Source organism: Podarcis pityusensis, assembly GCF_964106645.2.
Source record: "Podarcis pityusensis genome assembly, chromosome: 17".
Taxonomy (NCBI): Eukaryota; Metazoa; Chordata; class Lepidosauria; order Squamata; family Lacertidae; genus Podarcis; species Podarcis pityusensis.
This window is the reverse complement of record NC_138042.1, coordinates 9,329,646-9,349,098: the sequence shown is the minus strand read 5'-3', so window position 1 is coordinate 9,349,098 and position 19,453 is coordinate 9,329,646. Positions and strand designations below refer to the sequence as shown.

Below are 19,453 nucleotides of genomic sequence, written 5' to 3'. Positions count from 1 at the left end.
GGATTATTTGGGACATATAGACTTAAGAAACAGAGTTGGAGCTCCACCTCTAAACAAGTAGGCCTTGCTGGAAGAAATATGGTTAACATGGAGAAGGTACTTCCCCGACCTGGGGCGTTCAATATGAAAGATTTTCGAAGAAGCCGGCGGAAAGGGACTGAGAGAGATCCGAGAGCCTCGGACGTAAGGTCACCAGGCTAAAAAGATGGACTAATTGGACTTTGGTTTGGGATTGAAACCGGGAAGAGAAGGGTGGGGTTTAGAAGTCCAAAGGGGGCCTGATTTTTATTTTGCAGTGTAAAACTATATGCTCTTTATTATTATAAGAATGGGGAATCTGTGGATGGGAATTAGGGACAATCTTAGGGAAGGTATTTTATTATTTGTTTTTATATCTCTTTTTTTTAATCTTTTTTTATGTATGATTAAGGTATATATTCTAAAAATTGCTAAATAATCTAAATTAATGGATAATAATGAATTAAGGTTTAAAATTATTATAAAGAATCACATTAATAATTTATGGTTAAGTAAATTAATAAATTATGATTAGGACATTAAGGATAAAAACTTGCTTGAATAAACAATCGGAGTTGGAATACAATAAGGGGAGGCGTGGGGAAGTCATGAAAAGAAGTTATTGAAAATGAGACCTAAAAGGTGGAATTTTTTTTTTTTTTTATGTCGTGTTTTGTGTTATTTTTGTGTGTGTTTTTGTTTTGTTTTTTTGTAACCTTTTGAAACTTTAATAAAGATTATTTAAAAAAAAAAAAAGAAGAAGAAGATATAAATATATACACATGCACACACAGTGATATACAAGCAGCAATTAAAGCATTGAGACAAATGGGGTGGTATTCAGTGTTAATTCATTCGCTTCAAGGGGTCTACTCTGAATAAAACTTAGTTGATTACTAAGTTGATGGGTAATCAAGAAGCTGGTCTATGCAATACTGGGATGCAAGGAAGCAGAGCTGCACCGGTGATTTAATTTCTTTCTATGTCTCTTGCACCCAAACTGCTGCAGAAGATTGTGGGTTCCGTGTACGATGCATTGAATGCTGCAGATTTATTTAAGAAATAGCAGACTGCATGCCTGTTTCCCTGTTTATATGTAGAGAAACAAAAGCTGCCCTCTGACAGTAGGTGCGCGTGACACTTTTTGAGCATCTTCAAAGCCCATGGCACTCTTACTCCCGGCTCAATTTGGGTCATGGGGTGGGGTGTCAGCGGTTGCCCCAGTTGATGCATCAGGCGTCCCCGGTTTCCCCTTGGCAGTGGCGGTGGCAGTGGCAGTCTCAGCAGTTTGCTCTGGCTGGCTTCAGGAGCTGCTCGCTGCTGTGGTGCCTGCCATTTTGCCTCGCCGGAAGTCCCCATACAATGTGTCTTGTGCCATTGAACCAATCAAGCAACATTCATTCCCTACTAATAAATCTACAACACTTAAAATATAAATCTGGGGACATTAAATGAAATTTGGGGACGTTCCGGAGACAGATTTTGTCCAGGGACAGATTTGTGAATCTGGGGACATCTGGTAACCATAGTCTGAAGGCAATCCCGTATAGGGAAGCTTTTTAACATTTAATGTTTAGTTATGTTTTTATATATGTTGGAGGCCGCCCAGAGTGGCTGGGGCAACCTACTAAGATGTGTGGGGTATAAATAGTAAAATTATCATTATGGAATGGGACGTCCCTATTTTCATCAGAGAAATGTTGGAGGGAATGACTTCAGAAGGAGGGGTGGCTTCGACTGGGAAAATGGCACTGCAAAAAAGGTTAAACACCCCTGTTGCTGTTTAGCCGTTTAGTCGTGTCCTATTCTTCGTGACCCCCTGGACCAGAGCACGCCAGGCACTGCTGTCTTCCACTGCCTCCCGCAGTTTGGTCAAACTCATGCTGGTAGCTTCGAGAACACTGTCCAACCATCTCGGCCTCTGTCGTCCCCTTCTCCTTGTGCCCCCCATCTTTCCCAACATTTTCCAGGGAGTCTTCTCTTCTCATGAGGTGGCCAAAGTATTGGAGCCTCAGCTTCACGATCTGTCCTTCCAGGGAGCACTCAGGGCTGATTTCCTTCAGAATGGATAGATTTGATCTTCTTGCAGTCCATGGGACTCTCAAGAGCAGGGGTCAGCAACCTTTTTCAGCCATGGGCCAGTCCACTGTCGCTCAGACCATGTGGTGGGCTGGACTATATTTTGAAGGGGGGGAAACTATATTTTGAAAGGGGGGGACTATATTTTGAAGGGGGGGGGAATGAACGAATTCCTATGCCCCACAAATAACCCAGAGATGCATTTTAAATAAAAGGACACATTCTACTCATTTAAAGCACGCTGACTCCTGGACCGTCTGCGGGCCAGATTGGGAAGGTGATTGGGCCGTATCCAGCCCACAGGCCTTAGGTTGCCTACCCCTGCTCAAGAGTCTCCTCCAGCACCATAATTCAAAAGCATCGCTTCTTCGGCGATCAGCCTTCTTTATGGTCCATCTCTCACTTCCATACATCACTACTGGGAAAACACCCCTATTCAGATCCAATTCCCCATCTCAGGTTGTAGCTTTTTAACATTTAAAAACAAAACAAAACTGGGTGGAGACTCAGTGTCTTATCTGTTACAGCACATCTGTTGTGGCTCTCAGCTGCTGTATTTAGGGATCTGGGGTATATGTGTATATGGGGGAAGAATCACCCTCCTCCCCAATATTTTAGCCTTATTCAGACTTCAGAGCCAGCTGTCACTGTCATTCATCTTTCTGAATGTAGTCCATTGGGAACCTCAGCTGTGAAAGCAGCAGTGAAGTGAATCAGACTTGAGCAGGAGCTGAATTTCAATGAGATCAAGAAATATTCCTGGTGGATTGTGCCCTGCAACAGCACCCAAGGGACAGGTAACCATTAGGCACAGTTTTCTGAGGGAAAATTGAGGGTGAATGATATGTCCCCCAAAAACATTTGCTGCATCCCTAGTTGGTACTAAAAGACAATTGAGGGAGTGTGCAGCTGCTGTGAAAAAGGCAAATTCCCTGCTGCGGATCATCAGGAAAGTTAATGAAAATAAAAATAGCAATGTCATAATGCCGTTATACAAATCTACTGTGCAGCCCACCCATACTTAAAACACTGTGTACAGTCCTGTTCACACCTCAGAAAGGTGAGGTAGACCTGGAAAGGGGCAACCAAAACGATTGGGTGTATCAATTTCCCTATGGGACTTTTTAGCTTAGAAAAGTACAGTGGTACCTTGGGTTACAGACGCTTCAGGTTACAGACTCCGCTAACCCAGAAATAGTGCTTCAGGTTAAGAACTTTGCTTCAGGATGAGAACAGAAATCGTGCTCCAGTGGCGCAGCGGCAGCAGGAGGCCCCATTAGCTAAAGTGGTGCTTCAGGTTAAGAACGGACCTCCGGAACGAATTAAGTACTTAACCCGAGGTACCACTGTAGTGAGTGTGATAGGAATTTTATGGTTTTAGATATATGGCAACGTTCATAACCACACGTACATAGATCAACACAGGAAGACCAATCTGGAACCATTTTGATTCCTAAACTGAACAAATCCTGGAAAAGCCTCCCCATTGTCTCTTTCCTCACAAATCCTGTCTCAAGGATATGTCTGTTTGAATAAGGTGTGAGCCTGTGACCTGGCCCAGGAAATAAGTATTTTACCACTACAAAAGAATGGCCAGGCTCCCCAGGAAATCCAATCAAGTAACCTGCTAGACAGGAGATAAACAACAACAGGAGAAAAACAATATTTAAATTTCTGTGATGTAGGGGGATGTATCTGAGGGGTGGTCTTAGGTTACACCCCTTCTGTGATGTATGCATAATGTTTCTGGGGGTGGTCCTGATCTAGAGAATGGGAATTTCAAAAGTCTTTATAAGGCCTTGCAGGCCATTGTTCTGGGTCCTCTTCCTCTCCTGCGTGTGAGGGGAGCACCCTGTTGCAACAGGTTAATAAAGATCAAGCTTACTAGCTGCTTTGCTTCTCAATATTCTCTGGTTGGCCTCTGTTATTTTCTCCTACCAATAGGGAACCTATGTAAGGACTCTATATGGGCTCTTGGATACCCCATAAGGGAAAAGGGCATATTTTTATTTACAACAGATGGCGACCACGCACAGAGGGACTTTTGGTTACCCGGATTCTGGAAACGAGGAAGGACTGGTTATCCAGCGCGCACCAGGCAGTTTGCCAGGAGGAATAACCAGTCTTCCATCGATCCCAGGGTCTGGAAATAACTGGAGGTTCAGCGGGGCTAACCAGAGGAAGCAACGCTTGATCAGGCCGGCCTTAAACAACCAGTCAAGACATCGTGGGATCACCAGGAACAGCGCATGCGGAAGTGAGTATTAAGTAGGAAACACGGGTAGTGGGTTGGGGTCTCTAAACCACAGCAACCAAAATTCTTTAATTCTTCCTTTTCCCTTCAAATCTAAAATTTCTACTTTTTCCCTCATCTAAAAATTGCCTTCTCCTCCTTTCTGTCCCCTCGATCTCAACACCAGCCCTAGCCCTTCGGAGTATGCCCAGGCAAAAGTTGTGTGTGACTTCTTTCATTTCCCTTCTACAGTCTATATGCCGACCTATTCCTTCGGAGTTTTGCCCAGAAAAAGGTCGTGCTTTTTCTTCTGTACTGAAAACTATAATTCCCAGGTGCAGCCGCACCTCTGCCATGGCGATCTTTGTTAGAGATGACCTGTGAGCAGAGAAAGCAAGGGCACCTGATTCCTTTCCTTCTTTGTCATTTCTGAGTCCCAATCTGGCACTGCGCTACGCAAGCGTCCAGTAGGGAACTCTCAGGTTAGATTGTAAGAGGCAGGAGGTTGCTGTGGGCTCCCTGGCTGAGTAATGACCAAAGGGGGGAGGTTTGAGATCGCTGACCGCACTGTTAGCTTAGTAGCCAGGAAAGGCCAACAGCTGTACCAGCCTAGTAAGTCAGGCCAGACGAACGGCGGTGTGTCACAGTACTAATTCTCGGAGTTGTCCAAATTGAGTGTACTGTGGGTTATTTATTGTGTTTCCTGAAAAGTGGGGATAAAACCCCGACTGCAGTATAAAAGCAAAAGCTAGCGCTATTAAAAAATTCTTAAAATGGGTGCACCTCAATCAAAAGAAATGAACCCGCAGACTCCTGATGGGAAAGAAGCCCAGTTGGTGCTTAATTCCCACCTGGACTCTGACAGTCCCCTTCAATTTGTGTTTAAGAAACGTTTTTCCAGTGTTTAAATTGTACTTAGGTAACATCCAGCAGCTGCTTAACTTAAATGTTTGTTATTTGAGAGAGGCTCCAAAAGAGTTTTCCTCCCAAGTGGTAGAATCCTGTATACGTGCTTGTTCCCGTCTATTCTGGGAATGTGAAGTTAACCCAATGTTTCTGCTGCAAAAGCCTAGTTGAGCCAACTGCTCTCTCAAGCTAAAATGCAGTGTATGTATTTCATTAAGCATATGCCTATGAAAGTAAGGTGTTCCTTCTAAGAAAAATATGTGAGTCCAGTTTTAACTTTGATTTGGTTGGACAGAAGAGTTATTGTAAGGCATTGTATTACATTGATATCAGTCTCTATAAGACTTCCTGACCTCTTTTCTTAGAAAATACCCCCCCCCTTGTTTCATTCTGTCTCTTTCAGGTTTTTTTTCCCTTCTCCTTATTCTGTGCCAGGTAAATTTACTCCCGAGTAAGCTTCCTTTAAAGGAAACTGCAGGGGGGGGGGCATAGATTAGGCTTACTATTCCTCTGCAAGTTCAGGAAAAATTGTCACTTTTGTATTCCTTTTAAATCAAATCTATGGCTGTTTTAACTATGCTTTATAAGAGATCCTCTCCCTATCTTAGGAAAAATGTTCACTTCAGTCTTTAAAGATAATTTATCTAGGAACTTGCACTCTCTAGTCTAAGGAAGTAAACTCTCACTCAAACTAGCTTCAAGATCTGCTAAAAGGGTTCTGTGTAAAGTTGGGTACCTTTATTTTCCTATTCCTTAGTACATGTGCATGCTTGCATGATAGGAGCATAGATGTTTCCTTTCCCAGTTGTGCATCTGTACTTAAATGTGTGTGTCTCTTTGGTAGTACTAATCTTGCTGTGAAATCTTGCTATGAACCCTGTATTTTAGGGTTGGACTAGATGACCCCAGGTCCCTTTCAACTTTCCCAATTTGTAGCTGATGTGTTGAAATTCAGCCCAGATTTGCTCTTTGTTTTTAAAAGGTGTGAGGTGAAGCCGTGATGTTTGAAGCAGAACTGGTGATATCAGGCATTTAAGTGATTACAGTGTTTATCGTTTTGTCTATTATTTACAAAAATCAGACTTAAAAGTCTACTCGAAGTTTAAGCACATACAAATGAATAATCAAGTAGAATTAGCCTTGACCAATCCTGTAAATAAAGGACAGTAAAATTTGTCTGCAAATGGTAAGGCTGAAATGACTGAGAATGTTAAAAAAATAATAATAATCCTATGAATTCTAACTCTCTGGCCATTTTTACTCATAAATAAGAGAGCGGTTGATTGTTCCGCGAATGACCAGATAAAATGACCAATAATGATAGCCCTTTCCTGTACATAAAGGAAGCACTCCTTTTGCTTGGGCTGAAATTGCTAGCTTTGGTGAATACTTAAATTGCTGAGTTTCTCTTTTTTGTTTTAAAATCTAACCCTATTTTTAAAACCTACTCCTTACCTTTCCCTTCCTTATTCTAATTGAGCCAAAAGATGCAACATTTCAATGGTATAAAAGGTTTGCTGAGACATGAACTCTGCACATGCACAGAGGCTAGATCAGCTTACAAAAAAGAGAGAGCGAGAGAAAGGAGGGGGGAGAGAGAAGGTTTGGAGAGCGTGAAACCTATCCAAATTTCCTTATGTAAAACTTGGAACCATTGAGGGAAATCACCCTAATGTGTCTTGCTCCAGGGGCTACGTAAGACAAAAGGTTCGCCTCCCAATGGAATTTAAATTTTATAAGTTTTTTTTTTTGGTGTGTGTGTGTATATGCCTATGCATTTTAGGAACAGCATTTCCTGACAGACCTCTCACATGAAATAATTTTCCCTTTTAACAGTGTCCTTTCTTTTCTCCCACAGCACAAATGATAATGAGGGGATGCAAACAGTGATTTAAATACTCTATAAAAAGTAATTGCATTTGTTTTTCTTTTTGTCTTTCTTCCCTTAAAGCCAAACAGTCACTTTCTTTCTGTTCAGCAAAAGAAGTCTGAATCCCTGCTATATTAGTGACTTCCCTCTATCTCTTTGTGGCTTTGACATTTTTTTTAGGTTACAAATAATCTGTTTTCGTTTATTAAGTTCGTTTTATCAGTTCTTCCATTATATATATGAAATTAATCAAAGCACAACCAAACATTATTTATGGAATTGTATTTGTCTACCATTTTGCCTGAGCATTTCTTATTAATTCTGTCATTTTGGCTAGTGCAAGGTACTTGCACAACTTTAAATTGCCATTCATTTTTTCTTGGTATTAACTCATTTCCCAGTATTCCGCTATTAACATTACAGCCGATGTTGTCACATCAAGAAACACTCTTTTATTTTCATTTGGGATGTTAGAATGCCAAAACAGATTACTTCAGGTTACTTCAGGTTGCTTATTAATTGTGTGTCTTAGCATTTATTTATTTTTGGTTCCTCATAGGTCATTTTGTGTGTGTGTGTTTTACTTTGGGGACATGTTCATCACATGTTGAAAGTCAGTTTCATGAAGTTCTTTTATTGGATAGCACATGGTGAATTTTAAGTTTTCCCCATTGTTTTCCCTTTTTTTTTTAGTCCAGTAGTAATCTGTGTGGTTTTGATAATATCTTTGTACTATTTAATAATGGTTCTTTTCTTAATCTGATGTCTTTGTGTCAAGTCCGTTTTCATCTAACTGGTAATCTAATTTTTTGCTTTCTTTTTAATTTTTAACCTTTCTTGTATTTTTTACAGTTCTCTTTCTCTACATGTGGAGTAAGTTTTTATTAAGTGAAGGAAAGCAAACAAACTTAGCAGATAATAACAGTAATTATATGGAAATGTGATAATGAATAAAATGTTTAATCCACTAAGATTGTTATTATTTGCAGCTTCCCATGGAAACTGGAGGACATCCTTTTTGCCTTTTGCCCCTTCCTTGTCTAACTGTGTTTTTAAGTCGCCCCAAAAACCCTGCCCCTTACAGGATATCACTTCTACAGATGTGCAATGATGAAAAGCAGCAACAACCCCTCAACTCAGTTCTTCACCATCACAAGACCTGCAACAACAGACACCAAAGTTTTCAAAATGCCCACAGCTATCTCTTTCAAAGGATATAGACTGACGGGGGAGTGGGGCTGACAAAGGGGGGAGGAGTTGAATTGCAAGGACATTTTCTCACTTTTGAAACTCAAGCCTCTGTGCTCCAGGATTCAAAAGATACATACGTAAAAGATCACAATTGTGTCAAAAGATACATACGTAAAAGATCACAATTGTGTCAAGATATGCAACTGATATTTAATTAGTTTGTTTTGTATTATGTGTTATTATGTAGGAATGTTGAAATGTGTCTGGACAGTGTGATTTCCACAAAGGGGGGTGGGATTTTTTGTGTGTAATTGTTTTTATGTTTAATGTCTTATTGCTTACACACCAATGGAGAATTCTCATGCATTTTATACTTTCTAATAGCCCACACTATTGTGTAGTCCAATGTTTAGCTCAATTTATAACCACATTGTTCCACCTGGCACTCTGCCAACTTTCCCTATCCATTTTAAAATGTGTTAAACCTCGTTTTGCCAAGGACAAACTTCTGGATCCATAAAACACCAGGTACATGAAGGTGCAAATGCTTTGGTTTAGCAGGAATGATCCCTTATAGAGTTAAATTGACTTATTTGGACAAAGTGCCCTTTTAAGAATGGTTTTCTTTTAACAGATTGGTTTGAAGAGTTGAGAACGATGGGGCAAGATAAATTCAAATTGGACTCAGTTTGAATTGGGCAAGTGTATCCAGGCTGCAATTAGCTTTTTGGTCCTTTAAGTGCAAGTGAGCAACTTCCCATGAGTGCAAGACCACAGCCTATAATGAAATCCCATAGAAAGGCCAAGGCCAAGGCATCTCCCTCACGAGATGCCCAAACCTGTGCCAGCTATGGTGAATGCCAGGCAACATGGTTAAATGAAAGCCCTGAGGGGATTCAACAGACAGGATGTGTTGCTGTAGCACTGTCAGTGTGAGACCACAGAAGAGCTAGCTTGACACCTGAGAAACACACAAAAATGGCGAAGGACAAAACACCAACTGCATTTTTCAGTCATTAGTGGACCTTCCTGCTAGGGGTAAAGCATAGAACACTATTGAGTAAATGGTCTGTCCCAAAGTGTTAGAATGCCACAAGTAATTTAGTAGCAAAACACATGTGTTATTTTTATATGATATATTCATACAAAGGCATCCATTTACAACATATGATGTTATTATTTGTGGGGCAAAAATTTTTAAGAAAAATTCTAGCCCCAAAGGGGGGAATAATGTGATAGGAATTTTATGGTTTTAGATATATGGCAACGTTCATAACCACACGTACATAGATCAACACAGGAAGACCAATCTGGAACCATTTTGATTCCTAAACTGAACAAATCCTGGAAAAGCCTCCCCATTGTCTCTTTCCTCACAAATCCTGTCTCAAGGATATGTCTGTTTGAATAAGGTGTGAGCCTGTGACCTGGCCCAGGAAATAAGTATTTTACCACTACAAAAGAATGGCCAGGCTCCCCAGGAAATCCAATCAAGTAACCTGCTAGACAGGAGATAAACAACAACAGGAGAAAAACAATATTTAAATTTCTGTGATGTAGGGGGATGTATCTGAGGGGTGGTCTTAGGTTACACCCCTTCTGTGATGTATGCATAATGTTTCTGGGGGTGGTCCTGATCTAGAGAATGGGAATTTCAAAAGTCTTTATAAGGCCTTGCAGGCCATTGTTCTGGGTCCTCTTCCTCTCCTGCGTGTGAGGGGAGCACCCTGTTGCAACAGGTTAATAAAGATCAAGCTTACTAGCTGCTTTGCTTCTCAATATTCTCTGGTTGGCCTCTGTTATTTTCTCCTACCAATAGGGAACCTATGTAAGGACTCTATATGGGCTCTTGGATACCCCATAAGGGAAAAGGGCATATTTTTATTTACAACATGAGTAATGGGGGACACAATACAGGTGTATAAAATTATATATGGCTTGAAGAAATTGGATCTCCCTTGTAAAACTAGGGGTTATCCAATAAAGCTGAATTATGGAATAGCCAGGAAAGATAAACAGACAGGAAAGATCAACCCTCGGTAGTTGCGCCCGCCCTGTGGAACGCCCTCCCATCACATGTCAAGGTAATAAGCAACTATCTGGCTTTTAGAATACATCTGAAGCATAGGGAAGCTTTTTTAAAAAAAAAATGTTTTTGATAATTTTAATTAAATTTTCAATTTTGCAATTCCAAATAAACAACATCTTGTGGAGGGCCATTTTCCCCCTTCAGACAAGGAAAAAAATTTTGTGTGTGGAAAGACTGATCCAGCAGTCCCCTTTTCTCTGAATCTGAAAGTGAAGAAATCACAGGGAGATGGCAAATAGGAGAAGATAGCAGCAGGGCTAGCAGACACCCCTGATTTCAAGGGATAGATTTGAACCCTCAGTCCACAGCATCACCTTTCCACAGAATATAAGCCTTTGCATGAAGTATTCTCAATTTTGGCAACTTGATGAGGGAACAAAACTCCACAGTCCTTTGCTTTAGCCAACTAACAAAATACATAAATGAATAATGTTACTGACAGAGCAAAGTGTGTCCACTCAGACACCAGCAATTGGTCTTCATAAAAATATACAATGATAAAATTCAGAATTAATTTTTAAGTCACTTTAAAGGAAGCAAGAAAAGGAAAATTACTTCAGTAGTAAGAAACAATGGTGGATCGTGTCAGTCAGCGATGACAATAGGCAGTGGGGGATATTTGCCTGGCAGCTGCAGTTCAAGGTGACTTTGTATGGTGACAAAGACCTGTGAGATAAAAGGCCAAATCTCTATGCTGTGTGTCACAAGGCTGCAAAGCATTGGGAAACACTGAATAAGTAGTTTTTTCCGATCTCTGATTCAGTATCATCTGCATCAGCAGGTGGAAAGGGGGATCTCTGAGTCAAGGCAGAGAACTATAGATAAATTTAAGGTGCCATTGAGGTGTGATTTATTTTTGTTGTTAAAGAAAAGTTGTGCGTAGCATGGTTCCCCAGATCTACTGTGTAGTCCACACTTACTGCCTTCCTGTTGCAGCTCTACGATTGGTTTAATGTGATTTCCTAATTCTCACAATGCTGCTGAACCAGAAGAGGAGACTTTTAAGCACATAGAAATGTAGTAAGAGCTCTGTTGGGTGAGACCGACCCAATCCAGCATTCTGTTTCCAAGAGCAGGGCACCCAGAGATTCCCCAGAGGTCCACAAGCAGCACGAGAAAACAATATATTCTTCATATTGCATACCTTACAACATGTGATGCGGGTGGCGCTGTGATCTAAACCACTGAGCCTCTTGGGCTTGCCGATCGGAAGGTCGGCAGTTCAAATCCCCACGATGGAGTGAGCTCCCATTGCTCTGTCCCAGCTCCTGCCAGCCCAGCAGTTCGAAGCACACAAGTGCAAGCAGATAAATAGGTAGTGTTGTGGCGGGAAGGTAAACGGCATTTCCACATGCTCTGGTTTTGGTCCCGGTGCTCCATTGCGCCAGAAGCAGTTTAGTCATGCTGGCCACATGACCTGGAAAGCTGTCTGTGGACAAATGCCGGCTCCCTCGGCCTGAAAGTGAAATAAGCGTCGCAACCCCATAGTCATCTTTGACTGGACTTAACCATCCAGGTATCCTTTACGTTTACCTTTATATTTTTACCCTCCAACATTTTACAGATGAAAATACAGTGGTACCTCAGGTTACAGATGCCTCAGGTTACAGACGCTTCAGGTTACAGACTCCACTAACCCAGAAATAGTACCTCAGGTTAAGAACTTTGCTTCAGGATGAGAACAGAAATTGTGCGGCGGCGGCAGCAGGAGGCCCCATTAGCTGAAGTGGTACCTCAGGTTAAGAACAGTTTCAGGTTAAGAACGGAGCAGAGACCGAACAACGGGAGCTCACCCCGTTGCGGGGATTTGAACCACCGACCTTCTGATCAGCAAGTCCTAGGCTCTGTGGTTTAACCCACAGCGCCACCCGCGTCCCTTACAACATTTCATTAGGTGACTGCAATTTCAAGTGTTGTAAGAGAGACCTTTCAGTCTCCATCTTCTCCAAACCACGCATTGCTTGATAAATCTCCATAATGTCACCTCTTTGATTTATTATTCTAAACTAAAAAAGCTCTCATTCCTTTTGCTGAAACCTTCAAAGCAGGAAAACTTTCTATAAGGCAGGTGTTGGGCCTCTTGTGCTTGTGAGTATGAAAGTCAGTTCACAAACTGATGGGAAATAAAGCATTGAATGACTTGGGGAAATATTTGCATGTTATCGCGCGAGACCTAAAACCCTGTAGTTTTAAAACCACAGAGAAACTCAGAACCAATGTTGCATGGGGGACAAATCATAGAATTGCTGAGTTGGAGGGTCACCTTGTCCAACCCCCCTACAATGTAAGAGTCTCAACACTACTGGACTTCAATCTCATTTCAAATTAGTGTTTAGCTGTATATGATTTTTATGCATGCCCTCGGTGAATGCCTTAGGCCTCAGTTCCTCTGTCTGTAAAATGGAAATTACTGTGACTCAGTTTGAGGAGGACAAATAAAACAGCACTTTATCAACCTCCATAAAGTAGGTCTCAAGGGGGGGTGCTAAGTTTTTACAAGTGAGAGATTGGGTATTGGTAAAAGGGGGGGGGGATGTGGCAAGAGATTGGCTATCAAGTTCCACTTTAAAGGGGGGCAAACTATAGAAAGTCACAAAGTATTTTGCATGCTAAGAATGCTTTATAAATTAATAAGCAACGCTAAATCATTCTGGGTGTTTCTGATCCCAGAAACTTTCACAGCAGTTGGAAGAGGAGGGGTGATGGAATCTGGCAGATGCAGGGAAGGCTATTGAGTTTGTAAAAGGAAATCCCAGCAACTCGTGGAGTTTAAATGTAAGCCTAGCAGTAAGCACCGCAATATTTTAACAAGACTATATTTCACTGTTTATTAATTCTTGTATCAATTACTGTGAGAGTTTATCCTACGGTAACGTTACAAGGAAAGACAAGTCAAAAGTTTGCAAAAGAATTCTAGGCTGTCTATTGGTTTGCTGAGGGTTTTCTTCTTTCTTGTTCGTTTAGCAAGTGCACGATCAACGACAGTGGTGTACAGGGCCATCTTAACCGTTGGCGCTAGAGGTGCACTGCACCTGGGCGCTGGGCTCTCAGGGGCGCCAGGAGCGTTGGAGTCCGGGGAAGAGCTGCCGACAGTTGAGCAGAGCAGAGCAGAGCCTGTTGAAGCACCATGGGCTTTTCTGCTGTGGGCAGCTCAGCGCTCCGACGGGCTCTGCTCTGCTCCGCTCAGCTGTCGGCTCTTGCCCCAGCTGCATGGTGGCTAACTGTTTCGGTGCTGCGCCCAGAGCGCTGTGTAACATTGTGGGTGCTGCGCGATGCATCCTGTTGCATGCGCCGAGCTGCGGGTTCCATTGCTGGCTTTTCCGCTGTCAGCACACGCTCCCAGCACCGCCCAACGCGGGGTGCCAGTGCAGAACGACGGGGAATGCAAGCGGCAGCAGAGGGAACATCTCTGGATGGGATCCGCCATGTGCTGACAGTGCCGACGGCAGCAACAAATCCCGTTGCTTGGCGCTGTGAGTCCCTGTGCCCCGCAACCGTCTTAAAGGTAAACAACTTTGGGGGTTATCTCCCCCAGAAAAGGTAGACAACTCTGGGCAACCTAGGGGCGCTGGGCGGATCTTTGCACCCCGGCACCACATATGCTTAAGGCGGCCCTGGTGGTGTATCATGGGTTACCAGTGATCGGGGCAAGGAAGGTGACGTACAACTCCCAATGCCCCCAAACCACCACCAACTTAGCCCTGGGACCAGCAGCCGGGGGTGGGGAAGCACAGACAGACATATGCACTCCACCCACTTGGCAGAAGCAACACTGCTCCATAGTGCCCGGTAGTGAAGGTTGTGCAGCCCAGGAGGAAAGGCACAAGAACTAGCAGAGGGTGCAGTAGGCCCCTGTGGTCTTCCCACCTCCTCTCCTGTCCCCCCAAAGGAAGCAGAGTCATGCCTGCCCCACCTGGAAACAGTTCCTATCAGGGCTGGGCGGCGTTGGCAGCAATGTTGGTGGGGAAGGGTCTTCTTAGCAGGGAGAGAGAAACTGATGTGCTCCCCCCCCCAAAAAAAAATGTGCCTGGGGCAATTGCCCCTCTCAACCACACACACGCCACTGATCAATGATTCCCTGAAACACAAAAAGTCCCTTCTGCTAGAGAGAAATACTAGCGGCCTCAGATAACATTTTGCCCAGCAATCACACCTCTCTAGCATCGCTTCCTGCAGTAATGGTCCCTCTCCCTTTCATGGTCCACATTGGAAAGGGTCGACTTCAACCCATGGATTGGTCTCTGGCCCACCTACAGAGACGACATGGGTCATGCATTCTCCAAAACCAGGAGAATCCTTGATTTCAGTGCAAGGGTCACAAAGGAGGAGGAGGAGAAATTATGAGAACTTTGAAAGCTGTTGCTGCTGTTGCTGCTGCTGCTGCGGCTGGGCAGCTTTATTTGCACTGGCTTGGCAAAGGACCTCAAGTCTCTTGCAGCCGTGTCAAAGTTTGGGGTCACTCCAGAAGCACAAGCTGGGAATTGGGGACTTCGAAGGAAGTGAGGGATGGGACAAAAAGCGCTGGGGCTCTTTAACAAGATTTGCTAACAGGTAGAGCCCAGCTTTAGGAATAGTGCGGCAATAAGGAATGGGTGTTGTGTGAAGGTTAGAAGTCATCAAGGCAGATTCCCAGCCAGCAAGGGCTTGGGAAACCATGATTGTCCAGACACAACCCAGTTTGCTGTAGCAGATGGTTATCCTTGAATCTACAGTGGGATGGGGAGGCCCCAACAGGATTTATCCCAACGCCCACCAGTGAGTTTTAAAAGGCAAAGTACAGCTGGAAACAGCTGCCCCACCTGATGTTTATGCCAAATCTGACAACCTTGAGGCTCAACTGAACTGCTTAGGCCAAAACTGTCCTGTCACACATATATCAGGAAGAAACTGGAAGAGCTGAGCTGCTCTGCTAGCTTTTTCACATCCGTGTCAAGAGAACTGGTATGAAGATGTGACTGAGATATTCTGAAAAAAAATATTTTCTTTCTTTATTATAGTTTAATGAAGAAGGGTTTATTAAACTTGGGGAGAGTCCTGCTCCCCTGCTGCACACTGCTAAATATTCTTTCTTGTCTCTCGATAACATCTCAAAACCTGCTCAACCTTGAAATGCCACCATTGTCTGTACCGGTTTGGTGGCTTCAGCAAATCAGTAAGTTGCTCAGTCAAATGTTCCCTTCCCATGCCTGATTTCTGAACAGTACAGTGGTACCTCGGGTTAAGAACTGAATTCGTTCTGGAGGTCTGTTCTTAACCTGAAACTGTTCTTAACCTGAGCTACCACTTTAGCTAATGGGGCTTCCTCTGCTGCCGCACCACGCAATTTCTGTTCTCATTGTAAAGCAAAGTTCTTAACCCGACATACTATTTCTGGGTTAGCGAGTCTGCAACCTGAAGTGTCTGTAACCTGAAGCGTCTGTAACCCGAGGTACCACTGTAGTTTCATTCTGCACAGCTTTCTTGTCTATTTAGATTCTTCGAGTTTATAGAGAAAGGACTGTTTAGCAGCCACTGCTGCTGCTGCTGCTGGAAAAAAAAAGTACAGAGCTGAACTTTTCTTGTTTCATGCTGATAGTTTGCAAAAGCTCTTTGCGAAAAGAAAAGGGAAAGGAGCAGAGCAGCTAGCAGAGCAACATGTGAGACTCAAAAGCCAAAGAAGATGACAAAGCAAAGGGAACTGGGGCAGAAAGGGTCAGGGAGGCCTGGTCAAACAGCGGAGTGCTGCCCTCTGGATGACTGGACTGTTTTTCTAGCTTGTTCCTTCTGGGTTTTGATGTATGAAAAGGAAAGTGAGTGGCGTAGAGGCTTTGCTTGGGAAAGATGCTAGAAGGGAGGGAGTGGAAGGGAGATGCAAAGGAGGAAGAGCCACACAGAAGCATAAGGTTGAAAAAGAGGACAGAACTAATGAGTAAAAGAGGCAGGAGGTTGCACTACCACCGGGGAGGGAGAGCTATGGGCAGGGGATGCTTTGCCAGTCAGATCCATCGACTCTTCCCCTCTTTTCACATGCTCAGAAGTGACAAGGGCTTCTGTAAATATTTAAAACATCCATCAGGGAATTGAGTCAGCAGAAGAACTGGATGCCCCCCAAGCCCCCCAAGGTGGAAAAAATGACACCATCATTTCTTAATACCAACAGGCTGACATCAGCATCCCTGGCAGGTGGCGATTGGCCATGCTGTCTGGCCAATGGAAGGACTCCCCCTTGGGCAGGAGGAGGGGGAGAGCCGGAGAGCCAAGAGTTTTTAAAAGTTGCAGGGAAAGCATCGCAGAGGCAGACACGCCGTGCACCAGGAAGGCACCAAAACACACAGAGAGAGCAAACCGCGCAGAGGACAGCACGTGTGCAACATGTCTGCGACACACTTCATCAGGGGCCCAGCCTATGGCATGTCAGCTGAAGTCAAGAATAAGGTAAGGACATCTACAGTGCCTGGTTTGGAGCGGTGTGTGTGTGTCCTAGCACTGAGAGTTGTGCGGTTCTTCATAATCTAATGGAGTGGGACTTCTGCCTGTTGCATTACAAATCTAATAACATCAGCACTGCGCAGGACAGCAGGGCATTTTGTTTCATGGTACCTACTCACTCAGAGAAGGGAATAGGGAGGATGCGACAACATGTCCAGGTAGGAGGGCAAAGGCAAGGAGGAAAACCACGCAAGGCTTCAGGAAACAGGCTGTGGGAGGTTTTGGAATGGACTAGCAGAAACAGACACCTAAATCACTTTTAAGATGGCAACTCTGTTTTGTTTCTGTTCTCGGGGTTTTTGTTTGATGTGGTCTGTTTCTTTTCTTTAATCCCCCCAAATGGACATGGGGATGGGGGGGAAACAAGCACTCTGAAACAATGGTAATAAGTAATTAATTACAGGCTCTAAGCAAACTCAAATGATGACCTCTGGGACAATCCTGTTACCTGCAGAGGGTGGGATGAGTACCACAGATGATGGGCAATGGAGATCCATCAATTGCCAGGATGAACAATTCGGGCATCAAAGAGCCTCTCTTTCGTGTAGCACATTTCAAACCTTCCAAGTGCTTCACCCTCCCTCAGACTCTGCAGTCCTTGCGACAGCCCTGCTTACTAGGGCAGTACAATATTCCCCACGCTGAAGATGGAGGTGTTGAGGCAAGGAGAACAGCTGTTTGCCTATGGCTGCCTACTGTGTTTGGGACTGAAGTGAGATTTGAACCAGCCACAGCCCTACTCGCATTCTTAGCTGCTCCACTGCCTTCTTAAAGAACAGATGGGCTAGCTAGCTGTGGGGAACCTTTGGTCCTCCAGATGTTACTGAACTCCAACTCCCATCATCCCTGGCCTTTGGGCATGCTTGTTGGGGCTGATGGGAGTTGTAGTTCAGCAAACATCTAGAGGGCCAAAGGTTTCACACACCTGAAAGTGCATGAAAGAAAGAAAGAGTGTGTGAAAGAAAGAGATTAGGACAGCTAAGATCAGCATAATTAACAACCTTAGATCATGGTTGTTTTTTTCCTTCTACCCATTTTACAGATGTGAAAGTGTTGGTAAGATAAAGACATTCACAGTCAAACAGGAATTTTTCACACGAAGGTTTTGAGTCTCTCTCATGCCTGGTTGTTGTTCACATAGAAGAGAAGCACTTGTAACCTGAGTTTTTGCTGCTACATGTCTGTTTGGAAACAAGTCCCATTGAATTAAATGAGGTCTGTTTCCAGGTAAATGGGCATAGGATTGTAGCCTCCGTTTCACATTTGAAAATGCCCACTCCAATCCCCTGGTCTGGCACCATCTAAACCACTCATGACAAAAGCCTATCACAGCAGCCATGCTGGGAAGAACTTGCAGGAACACCTTCTCCAGAGGTCCCTCTTTACCAATGACAGTTTCTAGATTTTGGAATCTGCCTTTGGCGAAACATTTTTTCCATTTTCTCTCCTTGTGGGGTGGGTGGGAGCAAAACATAGTGGGACTTAATCCAAAATAAAGAAATAAAATTGTGAAAAATTAACAAGCATATTGTAAAACACACTGAAGTTAAAATACTAAAGCAGATTAAAATCACCTCAGCTTTCTAAGCACCAGGGGAGGCTTGTCTAAACAAGAGGGTTTTTAGCAGGTGCCGAAAACTGTACAGTGGTACCTCAGGTTAAGTACTTAATTTATTCCGGAGGTCTGTTCTTAACCTGAAACTGTTCTTAACCTGAAGCACCACTTTAGCTAATGGGGCTTCCTGCTGCTGCTGCTGCTGCCGCACCACCAATGCGCGATTTCTGTTCTCATCCTGAAGCAAAGTTCTTAACCCGAGGTACTATTTCTGGGTTAGCGAAGTCTGTAACCTGAAGCGTATGTAACCTGAAGCTGTACAGTGTAACTGTACAGTGAAGATCCCTGCTTGATCTCAATAGGCAGGGAGTTCCAAACTGCCACACTAAATGCCCGAGTCCTTACAAATGCGGAAAATGGGTATTATGTGGCACCTTCAGTAGTGCCAATTCATATGACAAAAGAGAGGTTTTTATGGCTGGTTTACTTTGGGCTTGTGATGCCTGCTGCTCCTCACCCTTAATGTATCTTTAAGACCCCTTCCCCACAAATATTCTGTCTGAGGGCCTGGATCAGACCAGTTAATGCTTGGGGAGGGATTCTCTTTCAACAACGGCATCCTGTGTGTTTTAGGCCTGTCAGAGACCAGGAGGTTCAGCCTGAGACAAACGGTTCTGCCATACTGTGAGCTGACCAGCAGGTGGTCACAGAGCTATTATTATTATTATTATATTATTATTATTATTATTATTATTATTATTATTATTAGCCATCCATCAGAGTTTCCCCAGCCACTCTGGGCGGCTTCCAGCAAAATATTAAAAACACAACAAAACATCTATCCTTAGAAACTTCCCTATACAGAGCTGTCTTTAGATGTCTTCTAAAAGTTGTGCAGTTATTCATCTCCTTGACAACTACTGGGAGGGCGTTCCACAGGGTGGGCGCCACCACCGAGAAGGCCCTCTGCCTGGTTCCCCGAAACTTCACTTCTCGCGGTGAGGGAACTGCCAGAAGGACCACGGAGCTGGACCTCAGTGTCCA

General features: G+C 43.7%; 1 protein-coding gene across 1 annotated transcript in view; it reads left to right on the top strand.

Annotated features, from left to right (window-relative positions):
* The first annotated feature begins 16,643 nt into the window (after positions 1 to 16,643).
* The window catches only part of CNN1 (calponin 1), a 38,004-nt gene continuing 35,194 nt past the window's right edge, over positions 16,644 to 19,453 (top strand). Inside the window, exon 1 of the mRNA XM_080988315.1 lies at positions 16,644 to 16,800. Coding sequence (XP_080844441.1) covers positions 16,738 to 16,800 — 63 coding nt within the window. The 5' untranslated portion in view covers positions 16,644 to 16,737. The remainder of the gene's footprint in view (positions 16,801 to 19,453) is intronic.